Source organism: Acomys minous, assembly GCF_964271855.1.
Source record: "Acomys minous genome assembly, chromosome: 10".
In the NCBI taxonomy this organism is placed as follows: domain Eukaryota; kingdom Metazoa; phylum Chordata; class Mammalia; order Rodentia; family Muridae; genus Acomys; species Acomys minous.
Genome location: NC_140491.1, coordinates 105,866,773 through 105,893,178, shown reverse-complemented (window position 1 = coordinate 105,893,178; position 26,406 = coordinate 105,866,773). Strand labels below are relative to the sequence as shown.

At 45.8% G+C, this 26,406-nt stretch overlaps 1 protein-coding gene and 1 pseudogene across 2 annotated transcripts in view; one reads left to right on the top strand and one right to left on the bottom strand.

The window, feature by feature from the left end:
• The window catches only part of CYBRD1 (cytochrome b reductase 1), a 31,792-nt gene extending 29,149 nt beyond the window's left edge, over nt 1-2,643 (bottom strand). Inside the window, exon 1 of the mRNA XM_084798502.1 lies at nt 2,285-2,643. Coding sequence (XP_084654628.1) covers nt 2,285-2,474 — 190 coding nt within the window. The 5' untranslated portion in view covers nt 2,475-2,643. The remainder of the gene's footprint in view (nt 1-2,284) is intronic.
• A 22,129-nt stretch (nt 2,644-24,772) lies between these two features.
• Nucleotides 24,773-25,730, top strand: LOC311607932 (aurora kinase C-like; annotated as a pseudogene). The gene has a single exon. The product of its transcript is annotated as an aurora kinase C-like (transcript).
• Nucleotides 25,731-26,406: the final 676 nt, after the last annotated feature.

The following is a 26,406-nucleotide window of genomic DNA, read 5'->3' as shown; positions in this document are numbered from 1 at the left end:
CCAGGTGCTAAAGCCACGAGTTAGGTGTGGTAAACGCATCCTCCACCGGCAACTTCTGATGGGTTTCCTGGGGACGTAAGACCGGTCTAAAAAGAAGAGCATCTGTGTTTGTTCCTTCCGCTGCGGCCTTCTCTCTCTGGCGGGATGAGGAGTACGTGTGGGCCAGCGTATGGAAGAACTAATAAGAACTCTGCGTGTGTCTACACATACAAAAACAAGCTCATTTATGTCCATTAATGGTATTATGTGATTAAAATGTGCTGCAAATCTAGGATCCTTGTAAGCAGGATTAGTAACGCCAACTGGAACATTAGCACAAATACACGGACTAAGCTTAGAAGGAACAAACTGTCTAAGAGCAGCACATGAAAATTTCTAGTATACCCATCTAGTATACCACCGCCTGGCCTCAAAGTATATTTTAGATGAAGTTTGGTTTCTTAAAAAGACCACTTTTTGGGCAGGGCATGGTGGCGCACACCATTAATCCCAACACTCAGGAGGCAGAGGCAGGCCGATCACCGCGAGTTCGAGGCCAGCCTGGTCCACAAAGCTAGTCCAGGACAGCCAATGCTACACAGAGAAACTCTGTCTCGAAATACCAGAAAACCAAAAACCGAAAAACAAAAAACAGACCACTTTTCAGGAAGTGAGAGTATTGCCATAAAAGCATAACTGAGTGAAAAGCAAGGATTATTGAAAGGAAAAAGAGGGGGGGGGGCTGAAAGAATTTCTATTTCCACGGGGATGTTAGGGCCCCTGCGTCTTTTTTATTCTTATATAATGCATCAAGTGAAGACAGAGAAAATGCTCAATAATGTTAGTACTTCTGTGACTTTGTCTTCTCTTGGGTAAGTCATGTAACGTGTGCTGTCATCGGTGTTTCCCTCGCCCTCAACTACGGGACACCGTCCAAACCTCTGAAGGCTTTCACAGTATCGTGAGCTTTTCTAGGTGGATGGAAGCCATGAAGAGATGTTTGGGACTGTTTGACTAAACGGAGATGTTAACAGCTCTGGCCAAACTAACGGGCTTCACCATGAAGGAAATAGTGCTTCTGGTGGTTGAAAATTTGGAGCTTGGATGGTTTTCTCACTTTAGGGTAGTGGCCAAGTAGCTGGGAACTACGCTACGAAATGGTTTGTATGCCCACCTCACACCAGAGAAGCCTCTCCTAGGCTGAACGTTAGTAACACCTTCCCTCATATTCCTGTGGAAGAAGGCTGGCTACATTTGCTGGAGGCTGTAGCACCGGTTTAAAGAGTTCAGGGAAGGCGGAGACATCACACAGAGCAACATTTTTTCTCTAGGAATGAAGCCAGTGCTTCTGTGTTTGCTTGTTTGTGGGACTTTCAGTATTAGTGATGAAAAGGCGGCTGTTGAAGCTGAACGTTCCCAGTGGGCTGGAACCTGTTCTGAGCCTCTCAAATATTTCCTGGGAACCAACCCCAGCACAACAACTTTGCTTTTCTGAATCATTCTCAACGTCACCACCTTTTGGAAAAGTAAAATGTGCTGCGCCACATTGGCTGAAGAAGACAGTCTAGACCATGAGTGGCTCTGCATAGCAACACACACACACACACACACACACACACACACACACACACACACACACACACACACACACACACACACACACACACACACACACACACACACACACACACACACACACACACACACACACACACACACACACACACACACACACACACACACACACACACACACACACACACACACACACACACACACACACACACACACACACACACACACACACACACACACACACACACACACACACACACACACACACACACACCCCTGGAGATCGGCAGGTCCGTGCTGCCCCACAGCAGCCAGCAAACTGGACCCGGGGCATCCAGCCATCCCTCCTGGTCACACTCAGCCAGCATTTCATCCCTGCCAGATTCCAAACAGCAGCCCCCAAAAGAAACTCTGCCACGGAACTTTCGCCACATCAACAAGTGGAGAGCAGCCAGGCAGCAGCCGGTGACGGTACTCGGGAGGGTGAAGAGGACTGCCCTGGCGCCAACTCAGGATGTTGTGCGGAGACTCCCCGCCTTCCTCCTTGCCTAGGAGACCTGAAGTAAGTTCAACGGCAGGCCTCACCAAAACAGGGATTGCGAGCCCCTGGTTAAGCAAGCCCTGCCCACAGAAGAAACTTCCTAGTTTCATAGATTCCTCAGAGTCTTTGATGGCATCCCGGTCCCCACCGCGCAGTGACCCCCGCTACCCCCCTCGAGGGCCCCAGTACCGATGCCCTGGATGAAGACGAAGCCGGTCACCGCGAGCACCGGGTGCCAGTTAAACTCGAGCGCGCCGCCGTCCCAGCCAAGCCCCTCTCGGTAGTGCAGGACCCAGATGAGCACGAAGAGCACCGCCAGGAAGCCCACCAGCAGGGCGGACACCAGCAGTCCCAGGAAGCCCCGGTAGTAGCAACCCATGCTCCGCGACAGACTGCTAGAGAACTCAGCGCTGGGGCCGTGGCCTCGGGGTACTGGCGGGGCGGTGGGGCCGGGGCGGCGACTCCTCGGCGCCGTCTCCGCCCTCGGGGAGGGGCTTTCGCGGGGTAACAAGCTTTGGGGCCTCCCGGGGGTGTCCTGGGCCCAAGCTCGGGGGACAGTCCCACCCACCCCGGATCACGAGGGCCATGCTGTGCAGTGGCCGCCACCTGACGAAGCACTCCTTCCAGAGAGTGAGTCATGTCTTAGTCAATTTCTCACCAGAAGAACGCCCAGGAGCCCAAGTCTACCGCTCTTGAACTACTCTTCGAGCCTAGCTTCCTTATTCGTGGGTAGGGCAGTGGTACACACTCTTTGTTATGAGAGAAGGAAAGATCCATTGAATGCTGGTAATGCCTGCGGTTGTAGTTAGTGAAACTTCCTGAGCCCCCAGAGGATGGAGAGAAAGAACTTGGGTAGCTGGTGTGGAGAGCCGTGGGCTCAGCCTTACCCTAGTAGAGAAACACCTGTAGAGCCGAGACTGGTAGTGGAGCTCGCCTGTGATCCCAACACACAGACGGCTGAGGCAGGAGAATAGCTACAAATGTAAAACCAGTGTAGGCTACATAGTGCGTTTCAGATAAACAGAAGAGAGAAAGGTGAAGGCTGAAAGTATAACTGAGAAAGGTTACCTAGCATGCGCGAAGATCGGAGGACAGTCCGCCGAACCACTTGAACCGGATGTGATGTTGCACACCTGGATTCCTACCACTATAGAGGCAAAAGAATCAGAAATTTAATATCATCCACAGTTACATGGAGAGTTTGCAGCCTGAGACACCTGCTTACCCGATTTCAACAGTAATAACAATAATGATAGAAAAAGAGAGAAAAAAAAACAGAAAATAGCCACCTGCAACCTTTGGAAAATCATTCCTTGATGTGCACACCCCCAGGAACATGCACGTGCTCATGTACGCACAGGGGCTGTCACACGTTAGTACACACCCACCCGCGCACCATTTAGTGAGCAAGGGAAAACAGGTAGCTGTTTCCCTGGACTTGCCTAGACTGTGGAGTAATGGATGTCAAGATGTCTGCCTGCCCAAACTAGTGTGAACCTAAGCCTTAGACCTTCCTTTGTGGTTTATCTTGACGAGGAGACACTGGTTCCCTGCCCTTCCCTGTTATCCTTGCCCATTTAGGTGAGACAAGAACATTGTAGCGTTATGTTGGAGCCCACAGTTTGTAAAACGCCTTTGGAAATGCTCACTCTAGCTAGCCCTTAGAGACCTTAACAAGTACAGAAATGTAGTGTGTGTGTGTGTGTGTGTGTGTGTGTGTGTGTGTGTGTGTGTGTGTGTGGGCATGCACATGAAGGTTTTAGGGGGCTAGTGAGATGGCTCAGTAGGTAAAGTCACTTGTCACTAACTGATATGCTCCCCGGAAATTACAGGGTAAAAAAGCAAGCCTACTTCCAGAAGTTGTCCTCTGACCTCTACATTCATGCTACTCACAGAAAACACACACACACACACACACACACACACACACACACACACACACCCCAGATGTTTAAAATTAATTTTAAAATAATAAAACAAAAAATATTTTAAACGTTTATTTTTTGAGATTTATTTTTATATGTCTGTGCACCACATGCGTCCAATTCCCACCGAGGCCAGAAGAAGGCACTGGATCCCCTGGGACCACAGACTACAGTTGTGAACCACCTGTGGGTGCTGGGAACTGAACCCCAGTTTCTGGGAAAGCAGTCAATGCAAGTGACAGCTGAATCAACTCCCCAGCCCCGAAAATACTGTGTGTTTTAAAAAATAAAGGTTTTAGGCCAAGGAAGTGGAGTGTCAAGGCCCTGGTAGTAGGGCTGGATTCATGGGTAAGAGTTTTGAGACTGTGGCCTGTAGCCATGTTGTTATTTTTTTCCCTTGGTAAGGAGATTAAGCAAATGCAAGGAAGAGAGCTACCTCCCTAGTTCAAGGCTTCCCATGACCTGGCTCAGCCTGGCCCTTCATTCTAATCCATTACACAATCTGACTGACCCTGGATGTAGTTGGCTGTAAGGGTCTCTTGGAGCCGCCTGAGCACTCCCTAGCAACCTCTTTTCCTCTACATGCCTGACCTCTACATTCTCCAAGAAACCCACAAGTCCTTCCAGGCCCCGGGCTATGTTAATCCCCCCATCCCCCAATTCATGCCTTTGCGTCACTTACATCAATGTGATATGTTGCTCCCAGGCTGCCTCCACTCTCCAGACTGCCCTTTTATTTTATTCTTCTTTGGCATGTAGCAGTGCCTCAGTAAACACTGTCAGAAGAGTAATATGTCTATCAGGGTCTTGGCAGAGAACAGATAGCATATTCAAATTGTGTAGTTTAGAAATAAATAGGGCTGGGGAGATGGCTCAGTGGTTAAGAGCACTGACTGCTCTTCCAGAGGTCTTGAGTTCAATTCTCAGCAACCACATGATGGCTCACAGCCATCTACCATCTACAGTGTGATCTGATGCCCTCTTCTGGCCTGCAGGTGTGCATGCAGACAGAGTAGAGCACTGTATACATAATAATAAATAAATAAACCTTTTTTAAAAAGAAGAAGAAGAAGAAGAAGAAGAAGAAGAAGAAGAAGAAAGAAAGAAAGAAAGAAAGAAAGAAAGAAAGAAAGAAAGAAAGAAGACTATTTACATTTGTGGGCAGTGCCTTAAAACTACCCCAAGCCTAGAGCAGAGAGGGTCCTGGAGTTGGGAGAGGAAACTGGAGAGGGTGATCTTGTGTGAGAGGTGCAGCCAGCTTGCTAGTGCTCTCAAAGGAAAATGCTGGAGAGTAAATGTTCCGGTTTTGCTCTTCCCGCCCATGCCCTGCAGCGGTCTCCCAGTGGCTAATGAGAACGTAATCAGATGCCAAGGGGTTGTGACATAGCTCTTGCTGGTCAGCTCTCCAGGGCACAGAGCAGAAGGCAGGACGGCTGAGCATGGTGGCACGTTTCTTCTTGTGTGTAAGAAGTCTGTTTTTCTCAACCCATAAAAGTTAAAACGTGATGGTTTGCTTTGGGCATAGGTAGACCATATTTTTACATTTCCACCTGTTGACTGTGTTGGTTGCTATCTGTTCGCTCCTCCGCTCCCCAGGAGGCTTTAGTCTACAGCAGTGATTCTCAGCCTTCTTAATGCTGGGACCGGATAGTACAGTTCCTCCTGTCACGGTGACCCTCCCGACCACAAAATTATTTGCATTGCTACTTCATAACTGGAATTTTGCTACTGTTATGGATCGTGATGTAGACATTTGTGTTTCCTGATGGTTTTAGGCAACCATGTGAAAGGGTCAACCCCCAGGTTGAGAATCGCTGGTCTGTAGCTTTCCTTGTCCTGTGGTTTCCGTTTGTGTTTGGTGAATGGATGCTGTTGGCAAGTAGGATGAGGTGACCTGTATTCCCACTGTGTCTCCTTGTTAGGTCATTTTTCTCCTCTTTTTTCCTTTTGTTGGAATGTTCTGGTATGTTCTCTTCTGCAGCTGTGGCTCTCATGGGAGCTCAGCAGCCCCTTGCTACCACAGGCCTTCACTTCCTGCAGCTGCTGGTCCCTGGTGACTGTTAGCCTTGCTGGGTTGCTTTAAGTCTGTTTGCCCCTCTTAAAATATCCTGTTTATTCAACCTTCTCAAAATAAATCCTTTGTGTGAACCTAGTGTTTCCTGCTGGATCCTGAGAGATACAAATAGAAAAATACTGATCTGGGAGTACTGTGACCCTGGCCCCACTCCTGTCACCTTCAGTACCTGGAACCCACTTGGTAAAAGTAGAGACCAGACTCCCTGCGGGTTATCCTCTGTCTTTCACATGTACATGTGACACATGTGCACCCCCCCAGCCTCTATGCACACAAAACATAAGTAAATAAGAATGTAAAACCATACAAGAAGATAAATAACCAAGGGCCCAAATTAGTCTTTCCTCCTCCAATTTGGTTTACTTAACGTTTGACCAGCGATGGGCAACTCATGTTTCGTCACATTGTGAATGGAGGGATACGTTCATCAGAACAAAAAGCAAAGATTCAACCGCCTTTTTCCTAGACAAGAAATGGGAGGAGGGGCTGGAGAGATGGCTCAGTGGTTAGGAGCGCTGTCTGCTCTTTCAGAGGTCCTGAGTTCAATTCCCAGCAACCACATGGTGGCTCACAACCGTCTATACTGGGATCTGATGCCCTCTTCTTGCCTGCAGGTGTACATGCAGATAGAGCACTCATATGCATAAAATAAATAAATAAATCTTAAAAATAAAAAAAGAAAGAAAGAAATAGGAGCATCAGAACGTTGTCTTGGGTATGGCTCAGAAGTAGAGGACTAGAATACATGGGGTCCTGGGAGTCTGATCTGATCTCCAGTACTGAGAAAAAAGAAATGGCATTCCAGATGTCCAAGGTCAAGTGACTCACAGCTGAGACTGCGATTTGTGATGCAGGCCAAGCCCAAGAAGTGGTCAAAGGCTCCTGAAGAAATAAAAGGATTAGTGTTTTTAAAAGCACGAAGTCAGAACCCTGCTAATGGGAAGAGGTCGGCTTTCATCATGGAGGCATATCAAAGACAGCCTGGCAGGTTATCTCCAGGAAATAGTTTACACTGGGAGGGGTGACCCGCTGGGTCCACAAGACACACCAAATACCAGAGATGAATAATACCGAGAATGAGAAAATAGAGCTAACACAGCTTGCAACAGTTGTTGATAGAGAGTATTTAAAAATACATTCATGCTGACAGATCAAGGAAGTCGGAGTCTGAGATAAAACCAGGAGTTAGCAAGACATGGAATGCGATGCCCGGGAACACGGTCCTCATAACCACGCTCCCACGCACATACCAAGTTTTATAAGGACTTTGGGCTGTGTGAATGGCACAGTACACTGTGTAAGGAACTAGGCTATGCAATTAGTGGGGATTCTAAGCCGCGGCTCTCTGCCTTTGGAGTTTTTATTGGGGCCTTTCCTGTAGGCTTTATAACAACAGAAAGAAAGTATTTTAATGATAATCCTCCTGTCGCTGATGCATTTTTTTTTTTAAAGGCTTTCATAGGCAGCACACCTCAGATATGGTTTTCCAGAATTTGGCCTCATAAACCTCAGGGCCTTATTGAAATGTGAAAGGATCTAGCTATAGTTTCTGGGGCAGTTTCTCTCTGTCACCTTTAAAAATGTAGTGTGTGTGTGTGTGTGTGTGTGTGTGTGTGTGTGTGTGTGTGAGAGAGAGAGAGAGAGAGAGAGAGAGAGAGAGAGGCAAAGAGAGAGACAGAGAGAGAGAGAGAAACACACACACACACACACACACAGAGAGAGAGAGAGAGAGAGAGAGAGAGAGAGAGAGAGAGAGAGAGAGAGAGAGAGAGAGTGCTCAGAGGATAACACTTGTGAGGATCAGTTCTCTCCTTCCAGCATGTGGGTCTTGGGAATTGAACCTGGGTCTTCAGGCTTGGCTGCAGCTTCCTTTAACCACTGAGCCATCTTGCTGGCTCCAGACAGATATTAAATATTTTACCAAATAAAATTTACAGGAAAATAGTTTAAACATATCTTATTGGATCTTGAGAAGGCTTAATTGTATCTGTTTTAATAAGTGAACCTCTTTTAAAAGACAAAATCAACTGGTCTAAGTCCAATTTTCACTAGTTCCCCAGAGCAGTCTGTTGTTTTGTTTTAGATGCATTTATTTATTATTTATACAGTATTCTGCCTGCATGTGAGCCAGCAGGCCAGAAGAGAGCATCAGATCTCATTATAGATGGTTGTGAGACACCATGTGGTTGCTGGGAATTGAATTCAAGACCTTTGGAAGAGCAGGCAGTGTCATTAACCTCTGAACCACCTCTCCAGCCCCCAGTCTGTTTTTTGTTGTTGTTGTTGTTGTTGTTGTTGTTGTTTTAATACAGTCTCTCACTGGAACCTGGGCTCACCGATTAAGTTGGGCTGGCTGTCCTGTGAACCCTAGGGATCTGCCTGTTTTTTCCTCCCCAGTGCTGAAATTACAAGCACATGCCAGCATGATTGATTTTTTTTTTTTTTTAATTTCATTTTCTGAGCCAGGGTCTCATTGTGTAGCTCTAGCTGGCATGGAACTGGCTGTGTAGATCAGACTGGCCTTGAACTCACAGACATCTGCCTGCATCTGTTTTCCAGGTGCCAAGGATTAAACGTGTGTTGAATCTGGTAGCATGTTTACTTTTGGCCTTTTTTTCTGTTGGTGCCAGGTATTGAATTCAGGCTCTTCATGTTTGTGTGACAAGTATTTTGCTGACAGTGCCATCTACCTGGGTCTCCAAACTTTACTTTTGTTCCAAAACAACTTGGTTCCCATTACTTAAAAAACAAAACAAAACAAAAAAAACTTTGTATTGACTTTTCATGAATTTCACATCATGCACCCCAATCCGACTCATACTCCAGTCCCTCCATATCTGCCATTCACCCTTGCAACCTCCCCCCACAAGTGAAAGCAAAAAAATACAAATTAAAAAAAAATTAAATATATGTATCATACATTATACCCCTTTATCCACACTTCTTTGCTTGCAAATGTTCATTGCAATGAGGCATTGGTCTGGCTTTCCAAGGTCGCTGGCTTCTGCTACTCTGTCAACACTGGATCCTCACCAGGACTCCTCTCAGATAGCCCATTGTTAACCTGTGTCATGGAGATGCTGCAGCTTTGGATCTGCAGGACCAGCCTCTTCACATGCTCCAGTGGTTCATAGATGGGGTGGATGTTGGGGTGGGGCCAACTCCACGCCCTGGATCTAAGCCTGGGTGGTAGTTGAGTTGCTCAATCCTGCTCTCCCACTTTGCCCAGGGGTGGGGCGGGCTCCTGTCATTTAAATGTTCTTCCTACTCCAGCCTAGGTCCTTGAGATTCCAGACAGACAACAGGAAGCCATTTGGAACAAGGCTCTTGAGCTTGCTGCTAGCCTTGCTGTGACATGTGAAGGGACCGAAAACTGGGCTGTAATTTGCTAACCAGCAATAGGACTGTTCTAGGTTTTTCGTTTTTGTTTTTGTTTTGGGTTTTTGTTTTTCGAGACTGGCTTCCTCTGGGTAGCCTTGGCTGTCCTAGACTTTGTAGACCAGGCTGGCCTCAAACTCACAGCAATCCATCTGCTGCTGCCTCCCAAGTACTGGGATTAAAGGCGTGCACCCAGATTATTTAGGGTTTTAACCTAGCGGATATGATCAAAACGTAGATGGGGAAACCAGCATTTTTATTTGTATCAACTCCTAAATGAAAACAATGTCTTTAATCATGTGGGCGGGTGACACTTGCATTTGCAGTAGCTATCAGTTACTTACAATTGATACTTTTATGTCATAGGATTTTCACAGGTATCATCTGAGCTCAGTCTTTTTTTTCCTTCAAATTAACACTAATTACTACTGAGAATTGTAATTAGATCTTTCTAATGGATCAACACCAACAGACACTTCACTACATCCCAAATTTATTTTTATTTTTAAAATGTTACTAAGTCCTTTTCAATGTGATTTGTCTTGCATTCTCTGTTAGCCATGAACATTGTAAGTGCTTATCCATCACACAGTATGTATCAGACTCATGTTTCCATCAATTTAATGCTCACAGCCACCCCATTTTATAGATGAGGAAAACAGACCCTAAGGGAAGAGAGTTCTTGTTTTGTTTTGTTTTTCCCCAAGACAGGGTTTCTCTGTATAGCCTTGGCTGTCCTGGACTCACTTTGTAGACCAGACTGGCCTCGAACTCACAGCGATCTGTCTGCCTCTGCCTCCCGAGTGCTGGGATTAAAGGCGTGCGCCACCACACTCAGCCTGGGAAGAGAGTTCTTACAGCAAAGAGATAATAAGAGTAGCTTAGATAGAGACCTTACTTACAGACTCTGCCATCTTCACAATTTATTTAATACATTCCTTATTTGTTGAAATCAATTTTGTACTTTTATAGATTTTTTTACTATTCTAAAATTGCCTTCAGAAAATCTTTATCTGTTTCTGGATGCTTTTGAGGCAGATTTCTAAATTGAAATTGCTAGATTAAAATATTTTAATCAAAATAGACACATGGTCCCACAAAAGATTGCTGCAGTTTTACTATAACTGTATCACGGTGGTCCTTCACACTATGCCCAGTATAGAGTGTTACTGGTCTCTATTTCAAAGCTGTTTGTTAAATTGATGGACATCATAATTGCCCATGCTACTTACTGGGCTGAGGTTACCTGTTATGGCAGGTGAGATGTTAAACCATGCTTGGGTTGGAGGGGCCACAGCAAGACTGAGGTTTTTTGGTTTTGTTTTTTGTTTTTTGTTTTTGCACAATCAGACTTGCTATGCCATTATCAGAAACAGAATATAGTGGTGATCACTAGGATCAATACAGTTGCAGTTGCTAGGCTACGATAATGAAAGCTATACAGGGTATGCAAGATTACTGTCCAAGACCAATTGTCTTTTCAAGCTTCCGTGCTTCCTTGGCTCCCAAGGGGACACACAGAGTAACGCAAAGTGGCCTGAACACTTCACCACCTGAGAGAGTGCCCTGGTTTCTCAGGAACTGAAAGGCACACAGAGCCCCAGGAGCCATGTATTCAAACCTGGAAAACCTATGATGCCTGTCTCTCAATGCAGCTAGGCCAGGCCATCTCTGTGGTTTCCTGCAGGACATAACCTGATACCTCATTTCATGTGTTAATTAGCCTTTTGGTCACGGTAGAGAAAGACAATTTAAAAGGAGATTCACCCTAAAGTTGGCTGACTCCATTTTTTTCGGGGTGTGTGTGTGTGTGTGTGTGTGTGTGTGTGTGTGTGTGTGTGTGTGTGCACGCGCACGCGTAGGGGGCGCTGTGGTGAGGCAGAACATTGTGGTGGAAAGAAGTGCAAGGGCAAAGCCGCTCATCCTGGGACAGTCAGAAAGCAGGTAGGGAGAGATGGAAGGAGGTAGACATCCACATATTTTTTCTAGCACTTGTCCTCAGCAACTGCCTTCCTTCAAATAAGCCCCACCTCCTCCTGTCCAGCACCTCCCAATATGCCATCACAGTGTGAATCCATTAAGGGATTAAGCCACCGAGTCAGAGTGCGTATGGGATAATCATCTCTCAGGGACTGGGTCAACGGGCTGGGGACCAGACCTTCAACCTGTAACGTGAAATTTTGTATTTCTTTGTGGACAGACTTTGGTGACAAATCTGTAATGACCATTTGTGTTTATTATTCTCTGTTGATAGTTTTTACTACAATGGCTTGAGTACGGACAGAGTGGCTCCCCGCCACGCCCCCTTGGTCCCTAGGACAGTGCTTTTAGAAGGTGTATGGGTCTTCATAAGGTACGGCCTACTAAGAAGTCCTAGACTCTCGAGGGCATGTTCAAAGAGATTGTGAGACACCTTTCCACACCAGCCTAGCTGTAATATTCTTTTCCTAATTATTATTATTATTATTATTATTATAAAATTGCATTATTAGTATAACGCTTTTAAAAGATTTAATAGAAAAAAAATCTTCACTGATCCATAAGGTGACAATTTCCACGATGATTTTCTATGGTGAGATGCAGAGAATTAATCATGATACTTTTCATCATCAAAATTATTGTCATGGATCCGCTGCAGCGGTATATGCCCTAATTTCAGTGCTTAAGAGAGGGAGGGATCACAAGTTCAAGGTCGTCTTGAGCAAGTTAGTGAGTCTGAGGTCAGTCCGGAATGTATGAAACTCTGTCTCAGAACACAAAACCAATAACAAAACAAACCAACAGAAACGAAAAAGCAGAGGAAGGGTGGCTGAGCAAAGAAAGTTAGATGCAAAGGGTGCATTGGAGATCCTAGGTCAGCTCTCAGCATCCGCTCCTCCCCTGAATATTATTGAAGCAATCTGTTTACTTATTCAACAAATATTTATAAGCAACAGCAGCAAAGTTAGTATTAGAACCAGATGCTTGACTCTGTCAAGGCTTTTCCTGTCATCCATCTCAGTCAAGAAAGGAATGGGGGGGGGGAGGGGCTGGAGAAGTGATGGCTCAGCACTTACTAGCACTGGCTCCTCCAGAGGCCCTGGGCTTGATTTCCAGCACACACAGGTGGCTCACAACCATCTGTTAGCTCCACTTCCAGGGGATCTGACCTCCTCTTCTGGCCTCCTTGAGAAACAGGCATATATAAGGCCCACAGATATACGTGCAGACAAAACGGCCATACACATAAAATTAAAATAATGTTGGGCTGGAGAGATGGCTCAGAGGTTAAGAGAGCACTGCCTTGTTTTCCAAAGGTCCTGAGTTCAATTCCCAGCAACTGCATGGTGACTCACAACCACCTGTAAAGAGGTCTGGTGCGGTGCCCTCTTCTGGTGTGCAGATATGCATGCAGGCCTATACACAATAAATAAATAAATAAATAAATAAATAAATAAATAAATATTAAAATAATGCTTTAAAAAAGGAGCTAGTGCTTGGCATGATAGCTTATGCCTGCAATCCCAGCCCTTGGGAGGGTAAGCTGGGAAGATTGACATGAGTTCAAAGCTAGCCTGAGCTACATGGAGTTCCAGGCTAGTCTTTAAAAAAAAAAAAGAGGGAAGGGGAGGGGAAAGAAGTGGGAAGAGATGAAGAAAGGGAAAAAGAAAAAAGGAAAGGAAAGGAAGGAAGGAAGGAAGAAAAGGAAAGAAAAAGAAAAGAAAATCATGCTAGGCTAGAGGTATACCTTACTTGATGTAGCACTTGGCTAGTATGAATGAGGCCCTGGTTCGATTCCCAGCACCTTTTAAAACCTGGAGCCTCACACCTACAATCACAGCACTCAGGAGGCAGAAGCAGAAATGTAAGGTCATCCTGGGCTACACTGAGTTTGAAGTCAGTCTAGGCTACATGGTGTTGTGCCTCAAAACCAAAACAAACCGCAGCCAGGACAGTTGATGAAGTTGCAGCAGATATAAACGAATAAACAACGAGTATCTTCCCTTCCTGCCTCCAGCAGGAAGTCTAGAGCCCAGGACCCTTTCTCTCCCATGCCCACACTCTACCATCCCACATTAGACCAGGAAGGTGAGAGCGCCTCTGCATCGTGAGGGCTACCAGTCCTTGTTTTAGAGGTTAGCCCGGAAGGAGCCAAGCTCAAGCTGGTCCCCAAGAGCTGTCACATGAGTTCGAGAAGGTGGGTGGGCCACCCAGAGTGGAGCCTGTACATGTTGTCATCAACGGACATCTCACCTGGGTTCTGTGTCTTTGGTTGATACACTTCTATCCTGCCTGTACAACACAAAGAAACCAAAACTGTCATTCATTTAATAACATAACTCATGGCAAAGAAGTAAATGAAAAAGAGGAGCTACTGCTGAGTTAGAAGGTACCACCTTTTCTGACGAGTGTTTTGGTTTGGGTTTGGGTTTGGTTTCCTGAGACGGGGTTTCTCTGTGTTTCCCTGCCTGTCCTGGACTCTCTCTGTAGACCAGGCTGGCTTCGAACTCACAGAGATTCATCTGCCTCTGCTCTGCCTCTGCATCCTGAGTGGATTACAGCCACCTCTGGCTTTCTCTGATGAGTCTTAAGAGGGAGACTTTTGTTGTTGTGTTCTGTTGTGTGTGGTTGTTGTTTCCTATGGCCCAGGCTGCCCTTGAACTTATGATCTTCCTGCCTTTACTTTCCAAGTGCTGGGATTACAGGTGTGTGCCCAGCCAGAAGAAAGCTTTTTGAAATCCTGAAATGATTGCTTGAGGCTGGTCAGCGGCTTTCTTCTGACTTTCCTTTGCACTGTCTGTGCCCAATGGCATCCCTCTCACCACCCTTTCTGGCCAGGATTCCTTTAGTTGTAGAAATACAACTCATTCAATATGCCTTTAAAAGAAGAGTTTGGTCTGAGAGAAAGCAGCGGCAGAGTGCTTGCTTGGCATGCATCTGGGTTGGATTCCAGTACTCTTAAAAAAAAAAAAAAAAGACAAGGAAAAAGTTCCTATGGTTAAGTCTCGGAGGCTGACCATCTCAAACAACATGGTGCCGACTCCGGCTTTCACCGGTGACGTCTGGCTACATTGCATCGTGGCAGGCAGACCCATGAGCAAGAGGGAGGGATCACATTTGCTCTGTGCATTAGTCTTCTCTCTTGCTGTGATAGGATATCATGACCAAGACGACACACAGAAGAACTTATTTGGGCTTACAGTTGCAGGGGGTGAGTGAGCATCCATGATGGCAGAGCAGAGGCAGCGGGCACGGAGAAGCTGAGGGCTCTCAGACTGAACCACAGGCACAAGGCAGAACACTGAGAAGAGTGTTGCGGCTCTTAAACCTCAGCATGTGCTTCAAGTGACATACTTCCTCCAGCAAGGCCACGCCTCCTAAACCGACCCAAACTGTGACATACTTCCTCCAGCAAGGCCACGCCTCCTAAACCGACCCAAACTGTGACATACTTCCTCCAGCAAGGCCACGCCTCCTAAACCGACCCGAACAGTGCTACCAATTAGGGACCAAGCATTCAAACATTTGAGCCTGTGGCGAACGTTCTCATCCAAACCAGCACACGTCGTGACGACAGCTCCAATGTGAAAGCTAATCAGGGTCTCATGAGAACTACATCAAATTTCATACAAGAGCATGCGCCAACACACCCCGGCACTTTAGTTGGTCATCTTAATTGGCCTTTCTTTTTCTTCCAGATTCAGGCGACACTCGTTCCATATAGTAGAGGGCAGGTTCTCCAGGGCTGAGCCGAGAAACTGGCTTTGCAAAAGGGACCGCCAAAAGAAGCAGAAACAGAGCAAAGGGCAGACTGGCCACCTCAAAGTACTTCAGAGACAGAACACGCTACTTCAGGATATTTAGGAGCCCCAGTGACAAAATAGGTAGGATCCACATTGCACGAGCCGGGGTGGGGTGGGGTAGTATATCCTTGGGCAACCGGAAGCCAGGTGTGGAGGCTGACATCTGTAATTCTGGCACTTTTGTGGGAACCTGAACCAGGCAGATTATTATGAATTTGAAACTAGCTTGGGCTATGCAGCAAGATCTTATCTCAGTAAAGACAAAAGGTTCATATAATAAAAACGCAATTTAATTTTCTATGCCACTGTCGCCTTAAGAGATTATTCTGTGGGCTTCCCTTGTTCCTGGACGAGATTTCCAGTGGACCTGAAGCTGGTTGGTGTTTGTCTTCTGAGGAAAGGCCAGACAGTGTCCTTCCCTTTTGTTCCCAGGAGAGGCAGGCAGAGAACGCCACTTCTTGACAAGTCACGACTGCAGAATGCAAAGCTCCATCCCTCTCCTGGGGCACTCAGCCCTTGTGAGTCCAAACTCAAAAGGGACACAAATAGAACTCGTAAAAGGCTCTTAACTAGTGATGCTAAGGGACAGCTGCATTCTATCCCTGGTTCTCCGGGACTTCAGAGCACCGATTCACTGCCTTGTTCTGCTCAGAGGAAATCTCACAGAATCATCTACTTCCCTAACCTTGTCCTACCTGTGGGGTGCCGCTCCATCCCAGGTGTTCTAGGCCGTCTACGCTGTGTTTCCACTTCATGTTCTGATACCACACCCACTATTTTCTGGTGGCAGCATTGGTTTTCTGTACAACAAAGAGCCACAGAGCAGCTTGGACAATATGAATTCAGTACCTTACAGTTCTGTGAGACAGGAGCCTGATGTTGGTCTTGCCGGGCTAATCAGGGCTCACCCGGGGTATAGTTCTAAGGGAGAAGTCACTTTCTCATCTCTTCTGGTCTCTAAAGGCCACTGGCACTCCTTGGCTAATGGTCCCTTCCCCCACTTCAGAGCAAGCAGCATTGAATCTCTCTGCCTTCTCCCATTATCAGTCCTATGTCCCTGACCTTCTGTCTGCCTCTTCAACATTCATTCACCCTTAATATTCCAGCTAATCTGGAACAATTTCCATCATTTATTTATGCGCAGGTCTGCCCGTAGGTCTGTGCACCAGGTGCATGCGGTACCCATGGAGGCCAGAAAACTGCAATTTAGAGAGGGTTGTGAGCTACCATGTGGGTGCTGGGAATTGATCCCCGGTCCTCTGGAAGAACAGCCAGTGCTCTTAAACACTGGGCCATCTATCTAGTTCCAACCCCTTAAGGTTTTTTTTTTTTTTTTTTTTTTTTTGTGTGTGTGTGTGTGTGTGTGTGTGTGTGTGTGTGTATAAGGGGGAAGGAGAAAGCAGGGGAGAGAGGGAGAGAGAGAGAGAGAGAGAGAGAGAGAGAGAGAGAGAGAGAGAGAGCAGATGTTCTGGAAGTGAACCTTTGAAGACTGGCAAATAAGAGCAGTAAGATGAATTCCCTTTTGCTTCCCAAACCCACCCATGCTGCCTTGCAGCACTGTCTGCATAGCTTCCCAGAAGTCTGTCTGAGACTAGGCACCCAGTTTCCAGGCCGACACACCCCGCCTCCCAGTCCCACTGGCATCCCTCTGAAGCCTGCCTGATGCTACCGAGACTTCACTCTTAGCATAGGGTTCACTCTTAGCATAGCTCTGCCCCCACCCCCCGCTTTTTTTTTCCTTTTTTTGAGGCAGGTTTCTCTGTGTAGCCTTGGTTGTCCTGGACTTGCTTTGTAGAGCAGGCTAGCCTCAAACTCATACTGATCTGCCTGCCTCTGCCTCCCAAGTGCTGGGATTAAAGGTGTGAGCCACCACACCTGGCTGGTAACTCAGTCTTTTAACTATTTTACTCACGTCTTACATGGTAGGGATTTGTCGGGCTCTAATTTAGCTACTGTTTCCAAAGGGCTCCATCTTTCTACTAGAAAAGGCAAACTGGATGGACATGGCGGCACAGTTTTGTCATATCAATACGGGAAACTGAGGCAAGAGGATAGTTGTTAGAGTTCACCAAGTATGAAATATTTCAAAAATAAAAACAAGCGACCTTTTATTTAAACATATTTTCTTTGTATGTGTGGGCATGTATACATGACAGCACATGTGTAGTGGTCAGAGGAAACCTTGTGGGATTTGGTTCTTTTTTTCATGTGGGTTCTCGCAATTGGGCTCAGGACATCAAGCTTGGTAGCAAAGTGCTCTTACCCACTGAGCCGTCTTCATGGCTGCAAACTTTTATTCTGAACTTCCAACTTTTAATATAATAATACTATACTATAGTAAATAGTTAGTCAATGGTAGTACAGAAGCCATGAATATTGCTGCTCTGGAGCACTTAGAACCCCACAGGTGACTGGGTTTGGCTTTCGTAGTGACTTCTCCCATTAAGATGGGACCACAAAAGACCATGGATACCCAAAAATAATCCTAAGAAAAAAAATAGCTGGGCGTGGTGGTGCACTCTGGGAGGCAGAGGCAAGCAGATCTCTGAGTTCGAGGCCAGCCTGGTCTACATGGTGAGTTCCAGGACAGCCAGAGCTAGACACTGTCTTAAAAAAAAAAAAAGCAAACAAAATGGCTAAGAAACATTTAAAAATAAAATGTTCATCAACCCTATCAACTAGGGAAATGCAAATCACAACAATTTTGAGATTTCATTTCACCCTATTAATAATGGCAAAGATCAACAAAGCAACAAATGCTGGGGGGGGGTGCAGGAAAAGGGAACCCTCATTCACTGTTGGTGGGACTGTAAACTAGTTCATTCACTCTAGAAATCGGTGTGAAGAACCTCAAAAAGCTAAAAGTGGACCTACCATATGGTTTAGCTATCCCACTTCTAGTCACAGATGCTTGTTCAGCTATGTGTGTTGTTGCTCTATTGAGGATGGCCAGGAAACAGAGCCTAAATGTCCTACGACTGGCAGATAATGAAAATGTCATACATACACACAATGGAATACTATCCAGCTGTAAAGAAAAAAATGAAATCATGAAAATGTCAGGTAAATGGATGGATTTAAAAAAAGATAATATTGAGTGAGGCAACCCAGTCCCAGAAAGACAGCTGACACAAGTTAGTTGCCTTCAAAAGAGGGGAAAGATTAGAAAGAATTTGGGCATAATTAACACATCTATTGTTAATTGTGGTGACAGTTTCATGAGTGTACACAGGCGAAATTTATCCAACTATACATTTTACATATGCTCAGTTTACTATGTTTCAATCTTACCCTAAATAGATCTGTTGACCTCTAATGTTTTTAATACTTTGACTTTACTCACTGATATTTTTATTGGGCAAAGTGAACTGATAAATTCGGAGAAAATGAATTGCTACTTAGCCACAATTGTACACAAAAACCCAACTCAGCATTGCCTCGAAGGAAAGCAGCACCACTAGCCGAGAAGAGAGGAGTTAAAGCAGCCCACGGACCTCCAGGCTTTATTAGAAGTCTCCTTGTTGCCATCCTCCAGTAATTTAGTGGGCTCCTGTCTGAGCTCTCTAGTGCCCATGTGCAGTACTTTTATTGGACTTACACAGGAGGCTAAGACTCTCATCCACTCTCCTTTACTACAAGATATGACTCAAGGCACTAGAGAAAAAACATCGGACATACACACTTTGGAGCATTCGGAGACAACTGAACTGAGGATCAAAGAGAACAGAAGAGAAATAAAGGGTTCTAAAATGTTGAGCTGTCAGCTTGAATATCATGTGCATCCTAGAATACTATTGATTTTTAAAATTTATTTTATATGCATTGTCGTTTGCTTGCATGTATATCTGTGTGAGGGTGTCAGATCCCCTGGAACTGGAAATATGGTTGTGAGCTGCTGTGTGGGTGCTGGGAATTGAACCGGGATCCTCTGAAGAGCAGCCAGCGGGTGCTCTTAACCTCTGAGGCATCTCTCCAGCCCCCTAAAATACTATTGTTAGTGGGAAAAGATCAAGCCTGCTGAGGGCAGACAAATACAACCTAAAATAACGTGAACTCATAACCTTTAAGATAATTATCATTTTCTGCTATTACAGATCCATGAAGCCTCTTACCTCGTGCCACTTTGTCCAGCTCCAGTGGTCAAGTGAGCAACTCAATGTGTGACCTTGGAACCCTGATTCTCCTAATGCTAGTATCCACTAATGAGTCAGGGTGCCCACAGTGTTCCGTTCTGATAAAGAACAATTCAATGAGTTTCGGGTTGTCTTAACTGTTATCACAAATAATGCTTCAAAGTTCCTGGAGTGGGATGGGATGGGAAAAAAAGATAAAGAGCGAAAGCTTGCCACGAGGCTCTGGACACGTGTAGAAACAATCCGGGTATCAACTATAAGTGGTTACACATTCACCACCAGTGACAGAAGAAATGTTAAAATGTTACATTTTAGACAAAATAAAGAGCCACTGCAAATCTCATATGGTGTGACAGGCATGTGAAATGGAGCAAGTTTCTGGAAAAGTCTGGTGTATCAAACACATACCTACTAGTAGACACCAACATTTTATCTTACCCCTAGAAATGTATCCAAAAGAAATAAAGATGTATAAGTGACACACACACATATATATACCATAGGTACATATGTCATATATATGTATGTATACAAACACACACAGAAGTAAACACAGCAGCTTTATTCGTAACAGGAAAAAAAAACAATAGAAACAGCCCATGTGCCCATCAATAGGGAGACAGAAAAACAAACTGATGTATTCATATAAAATATTCAGGAGTAAAAAGGAATAAACAAGTGGTACTCCAAGATAAGTGAATTTCACAGCCACTGTGCCAAGTAGTTCAACCTAAAATGACAGCGGCAGAGGTGGCCTGCGATGGGAGGACCTCGATGCTTTCTCCATTTTGAAAAGGATTTGATAACAGTCACAGAAACTCAGCAAATTTATACAATGTCTGTGCATTTCATTACATGTCAATATTGAATAAAAATTCAAAATTTATATGTATTACATGCGTGATAATGCACTGGGGGATAATCTGACATTTGTGACTTGTTTTGAAATGCACTGGAAAGCTGTGTAATAAGAAAATGAGACCTATCCAGTTGGCATTTGGTTACACACAATAAAATTATATACACTTTACTGTATGTTTAAAATCTGCCCAACACAGTGAGGAAGGCTCTCAGTCTTCTCTAGTGTGAGACAGAGATCCCACAGAAACACAGGGAGCAGAAATTAGCTCCTGAGTTTTTAGGTTCTAAAATGTTTAATGTTTACAGACATGGTAAGAGAGAGAAAAAAAACTGTAAAAATCACCATCACTAGTATCTTTTGAAAATAGGATCTTTATAGTCTTTATTGGCCTGGTACTCAGCAGCCCAGGCTGGCCTTGAGTTTATTCACTAAGTAGCCCAGGCTAGCCTTGAGTTTATTCACTCAGCAGCTCAGGCTGGCCTTGATCTTATTCACTCAGCAGCTCAGGCTGGCCTTGAGTTTATTCACTCAGCAGCTCAGGCTGGCCTTGAGTTTATTCACTCAGCAGCTCAAGCTGGCCTTGAGTTTATTCACTAAGTAGCCCAGTCTGGTCTTGAGTTTATTCACTCAGCAGCTCAGGCTGGCATTGAGTTTATTCACCCAGCAGCCCAGGCTAGCCTTGAGTTTATTCACTATGTAGCTCAGGCTGGCCTTGAGTTTATTCACTCAGCATCCCAGGCTAGCCTTGAGTTTATTCACTATGTAGCCCAGGCTGGCCTTGAGTTTATTCACTCAGCAGCCCAGGCTACCCTTGAGCTTATTCACTAAGTAGCCCAGGCTAGCCTTGAGCTTGTAGCAATACTCTTGCTTCTCAACTTACAGCCAACACCCCAAAATTATTGAATAGAAGTGACTTATAGTAAGAGTAGTAATAACACTGTTGTTTACCTCATTACAAACTATTAATTTTAAATGAAGAGCTATCAATTTATGTATAAGCTCTGCCTGACCCAAACTTAGTAAAAAACAAAAACGAAAACAACCCCCACCCCCCAAAAAAGGAAATTCAATGATCACAGCCACACAACTTACTGGGAGCTGGGATGTAGTAAAAACACTGCTTAGTGTGACTGAGGCCCAAGGTCAATCGTCAGCCCTGGGGTGGGAGTGCAGATCACACAAAACAAAAACCACCTCACACTCAGTGAACAGCTCCCCAGGTCCTTAGGGTCACTCACTATGCTGTGGGAGTTTGTCCAAACCTCATTTCCTGGGTTGAACAAAGCAGAAAGACAATGGCAGTGTATACAGGAAGTGGTTACTTTCAGCAGGAATACTTCACAGGTTCAACACCAGTAGGAGACAGAAAGCATTCAGAACACACAGCTGGGCATGGAGGCTCATCACAGAGTTAAGGATAGCCTGGACTACACAGTAAATTTCAGGGGTTAGAGAGGGAGAGAGAAGGAAAGGGAGAGGCAGGCAGCAGGCAGGGAGGGAGGGTGGGGGAGGGAGAGAGAAGAAAGGAGAAGGGGAGAGGGAGGTAGAGAATATGATTTTCTCTCTTCTACAAAAAGTAGAGCTGGGCGTGGTTATGCACACCTTTAATCCCAGCACTGGGGAGGCAGAGGCAGGCGATCGCTGTGAGTTCAAGGCCATCTTGTTCTACAAAGCCAGTCCAGGACAGCCAAGGCTACACAGAGAAACCTTGTCTCAAAAAAAAAAAAAAAAAAAAAGAAAAAGAAAAATTAACCAGGTATGGTGGCGCATGCTTGTAATCCTAGCACTCAGGAAGCAGAGGCAGGCGGATCTCTGTGAGGTCCAGGACAGTCTGGTGTATAAAGTGAGTCTAGGACAGCCAAAATTACACAGAGAGACCTTGTCTCGAAAAACCAAAAAAGTATATATAAGGTTTAATAAAAACACCCAAATGGTGGGAAACTACGAAATATATTTAAACAGAACATTTGTTAGCTCCTCACTTGTTAGTTCAAGAGCAACAGTGACAGGATTTGTTTCTCCCAGAGTTGTGACAAATACTGTAGAGAGCCAAAGAACAAGCCTGCTGTGCCCCTCTGAGAACACAGAACTGCACCCCTTCAGCTCACAGCTGCACTTGCTGTGAGCACAGCCAACTTCTGAGCGAGTGGCTGCCACACTACAAGGCCTGCACCTTTTGGGGAGCATGCATCGTCTTTGTTGCTGCTGCTGCTGTTATTCCAGCACTGGGAACTGAGCCCAGGGCCTCCTGCACGACAGCCGAGCGCTCCACCCCTAAGCTACAGCCCCAGCTCGTCTTCTTGGTGTGAGTGGCATCTAAATTTCCTCCATGCTTTCCTAGCTTCAGTATCTTCCTTTTTTTTTTTTTTTTTAATCAGCTGTCCCATTACGAACGAGTCATGCAGCCCACATTCCCATTAACTGCCACAACTGGCCCAAGCTAAACAGCTGTAGCTCACTCTGTTAGTTTTGGACAGTTCTTTTTGTATGTTTTTGTGTTTGTATGTGTGAGCATATGTGTGAGTATTTGTGGAGCCCAGAAGAGGGTGTCAGATCCCCTGGAGCTGGAGTTACCAGTGGCTGTGTGACCCAGCATGGCCTGTAACCATGCCACCCAGGCTAGCCTCCAACTTGTGGCAACTCTCCTGCTTCAGCCTCCCAGTTGAGAGCCACTGGGCTCAGCACACCTGTTTTTTGAGACAGGGTTTCTCTGTGTAGCCTTGGCTGTCCTAGAACTCACTCTGTAGACCAGGCTGGCCTCGAACTCAGAGATCCATCTGCCTCTGCCTCTCCAGCGCTGGGATTAAAGGCGTGCGCCACCACTGCAGGCTTCTGTCCATTCTTCTCTTTCTTACCATGTGTCTCAGAAATGTCTCCACTGCCTTTAGGAGTGAGTTCTACTATCACATATACACATAGCAATGAGCGGAATAAACTCAATAATCACCTTTAAAAGATTCTCTGGCACAACTGAACTCTAGAGACACCCTGTTGCAAATGCTCTCAAAGTGCAGCGCAAACACATGCCACGCAGAGCCCACGCGGCATCGCCCTCTCTGCTGTGCTCTTCTCACTGGAGTTTTCATTGTGTAAACTTGTTTTTCAATGGGTCAGGTGTGGTGTGCACTTGAGGTGTGGTAGGCAGATCTGAGTTTGAGGCTAGCCTGGTCTACATAGTGAGGCCTTGTCTAAACACACACACACAAACTACCCAAACAACACAAAAACCAAAACACCAAGCTGTACTTATGCTAGGCAGGGCTCCCAGGGCTTTGGAGGCACAAAGCAGAGCTGCTTTTCACGTTCTCCATCCTAGAGCCAAGCATTAGACTTTAGCATGTTACTATCGGGCTCATGTTCCCAGAGGAAATTCTTTGTTTTGTTTTCCTCTGTGTAGCCGTGGCTGTCCTGGAACTCACTCTGTATACCATGCTGTCCTTGAACTCAGATCCACCCGCCTCTGCCTTCCAAGTGCCGGAATTAAAAGCATGCGCCACCACCACCCAGCTCTCAGATATTAATTCGACACAGGACCAGCTTCAGAAGGATTTCTTTTTTTGCTCACATACATTCTGCCTCTGCCTTTGGGATCAAGGTTTTGTTTTGTTTTGAAGGCACAGTTTTGCTACATAGTCCAAGTTGGCCTTACACTTGCAGCAATCCCCCTGTTGTGGCTCCCTGAGTGCTGAGATTACAGGTGTGACTACCTGCCCTGAATACTCTCTCCTTGTTTTATAGTCACTCTTTTGAGGCTGAATTGGAAAAGTGAGATGAACATGTGGAAAATAAGACCAACATCTTTAGATGTATTAAGAGCTAAACAGAGGACTGGAGAGATGGCTCAGAGGTTAAGAGCACTGGTTGCTCTTCTAGAGGTCCTGAGTTCAATTCCCAGCAACCACATGGCAGCTCACAAGCATCTATAATGAGATCTAGTGTCCTCTTCTGGTGTGCAGATGAACATGCAGATAATGCACTCATACACATAATCTTTGGTGGGGGAAGGGAGGTAAGGAGGGAGAGGGAGAGGGAGAGAGGGGGAGGGGGGGAGAGAAAGAGAAAGAGAGAGAGAGAGAGAGAGAGAGAGAGAGAGAGAGAGAGAGAGAGAGAGAGAGAGAGAGAGAGAACTAAACAGGCTACAAATGAGGAAATTTTGCTCGGACTTTATGATAAGAAATGTCCTTATTGCGGAGGAGAACAGTCCATCCGTACAGTGCTTGCTACACAAGCACACAAAGCTGAGTTTGGTGCCTAGCCCCCACGTACATATGACGACATGCCCTTAATCCTGGTACTGGGGAAGCAGACAGGAGGATCCCTGACCAGCCACCAGACTAGCAATACCAGTGAGCCTCAGCCTTGGAGATTTCACGAGACCACAACACTGGTTGACTTCTGTCTCTAAACGCACATGCACACATGCAGACACACATGCACACATGTGAACATGCAGATATATCCACAGACATACTCAAGTGCACACACAGGATACAGTTAATGAGAAAATCAAGCCATGTAGGGAATGGTAGCTTGGGGCTTACCTGTGGGCAGCTGCAGAGGCTGCGGGAGGAGCATTACCTGCCCACCCCTTCAAGGGGTCCCAGGGCCCAGGCAGCTGGCAGAACTTCAGCTTGCCCTCACCTCTTTAGAGTTTAGGGAAGATGGTGACCACCCTCAGGTACAGCTTCACCCACCACTGGGATTGCCAGTGAGCATCACCACACCCATTTTCCCTCCTCTTTTCCTTAACCACTGGCCACATGGAGGCCAGCACCTCAACCAGGAGGTATTCACTGTCCATGACTTTGAAATAGGGTATCCTCTGGGCAAGGGGAACTGTAGGAATGTGTACCTGGACCAGCTAGAGGAAAACTATTCCACAGTGGCCCTGAAGGTCCTCATCAAGTCCTAGATAGAGGAGGAGGGACTGGAGCACCAGCTTCACAGGAAGCACACCTACAACACCTGAATAGCCTAGGCCTGTACAACTACTTCTAAGATGCTCACAGGTGACCTTAATTCTGGAATATGCTTCACGGGGTGAGCCCTGCAGGAGCTTCAGAGAAACCACAGGCGAGATGAGCAGCACACAGCCTCGATCACAGAGGAGTTGACAGCTGCCTTGACCTTCTCTCATGAGAATAAAGTGATTGTCAGGAACATCAAGCTAGAGAGTCTCCTGCTGGGCCTCAGGGGTGAGGTGAGGACTTTGGTTGGTCTGTGCATACCTCCTCCATCTGGGAAAAGACAGAGTCTGGGACTCTGAACTATTTGCCCCCAGAAAAGATTGAGGGGAGAATGTATGCTGAGAAGGTGGATCTGGGGTGCCCTGGGGTGCTCTGCTATGAGCGGCTGGTAGAACTCCACTCTTCAAAAGGATCACTCACAGTGAGACAAACAGTCGCATCCTCAAGGTGGATTTGAGGTTTCCTCCATCAGTGCCTGTGGAGACCCCAGGACTTCATCTCCACGCTTCTTAGGGACCACTCCTCAGAGTGGCTGACACTAGCCAGGTTCTGAAGCAACCAGGGTCCAAGAACACTCTAGCAGGATGCTGCCTCCCGGTGCTCAGATGGCCTCCTGAGGCTGTCTGCTCTATTCCTGTGTATTTATTCAGGGAATTCGCCAGGTGGTTTGTTACCTCATCTGTTTTCTCTTTTACCATGCTAATCAAAAGATTAATTTAAAAAAAATGATAATTTGAAAACTAAAACCTATTCTTACTATTGCATAAGAACACAAGAAAACTGTATTTTTGTTTTGTTTACAAAGGAGCTGTGATGTTTTTCGCTCAAAAGTATAATTTTGTATTACCAATCCTATTTCTAATCCTTAAGCAAAGTTTGGTATCACGTATTTAGTATTTTTTATCCTTTTTTTGTCATCCTGAGACCAGGCCTTATGCACACCAAGCTGGCCTTAAATCTGCTAGATAGCCAACCCTGGCTTTGAACTCCTGATTTTTCTGCTCTACCTGCCGTGAGCTGGGATTACAGGTGTGTGCCACCACACATGGCTTCTATGTTTAATATTTTTATTTTTCTTCCCTAGCCTTACTAATTAAAGCTTTGTAGTAGTCTTTAAGAATTATGTTGATTATCCCTGAATCAATGATGTCTCCTCGACACCTGGATTTAACTGTCTTCTGTTCCCTAG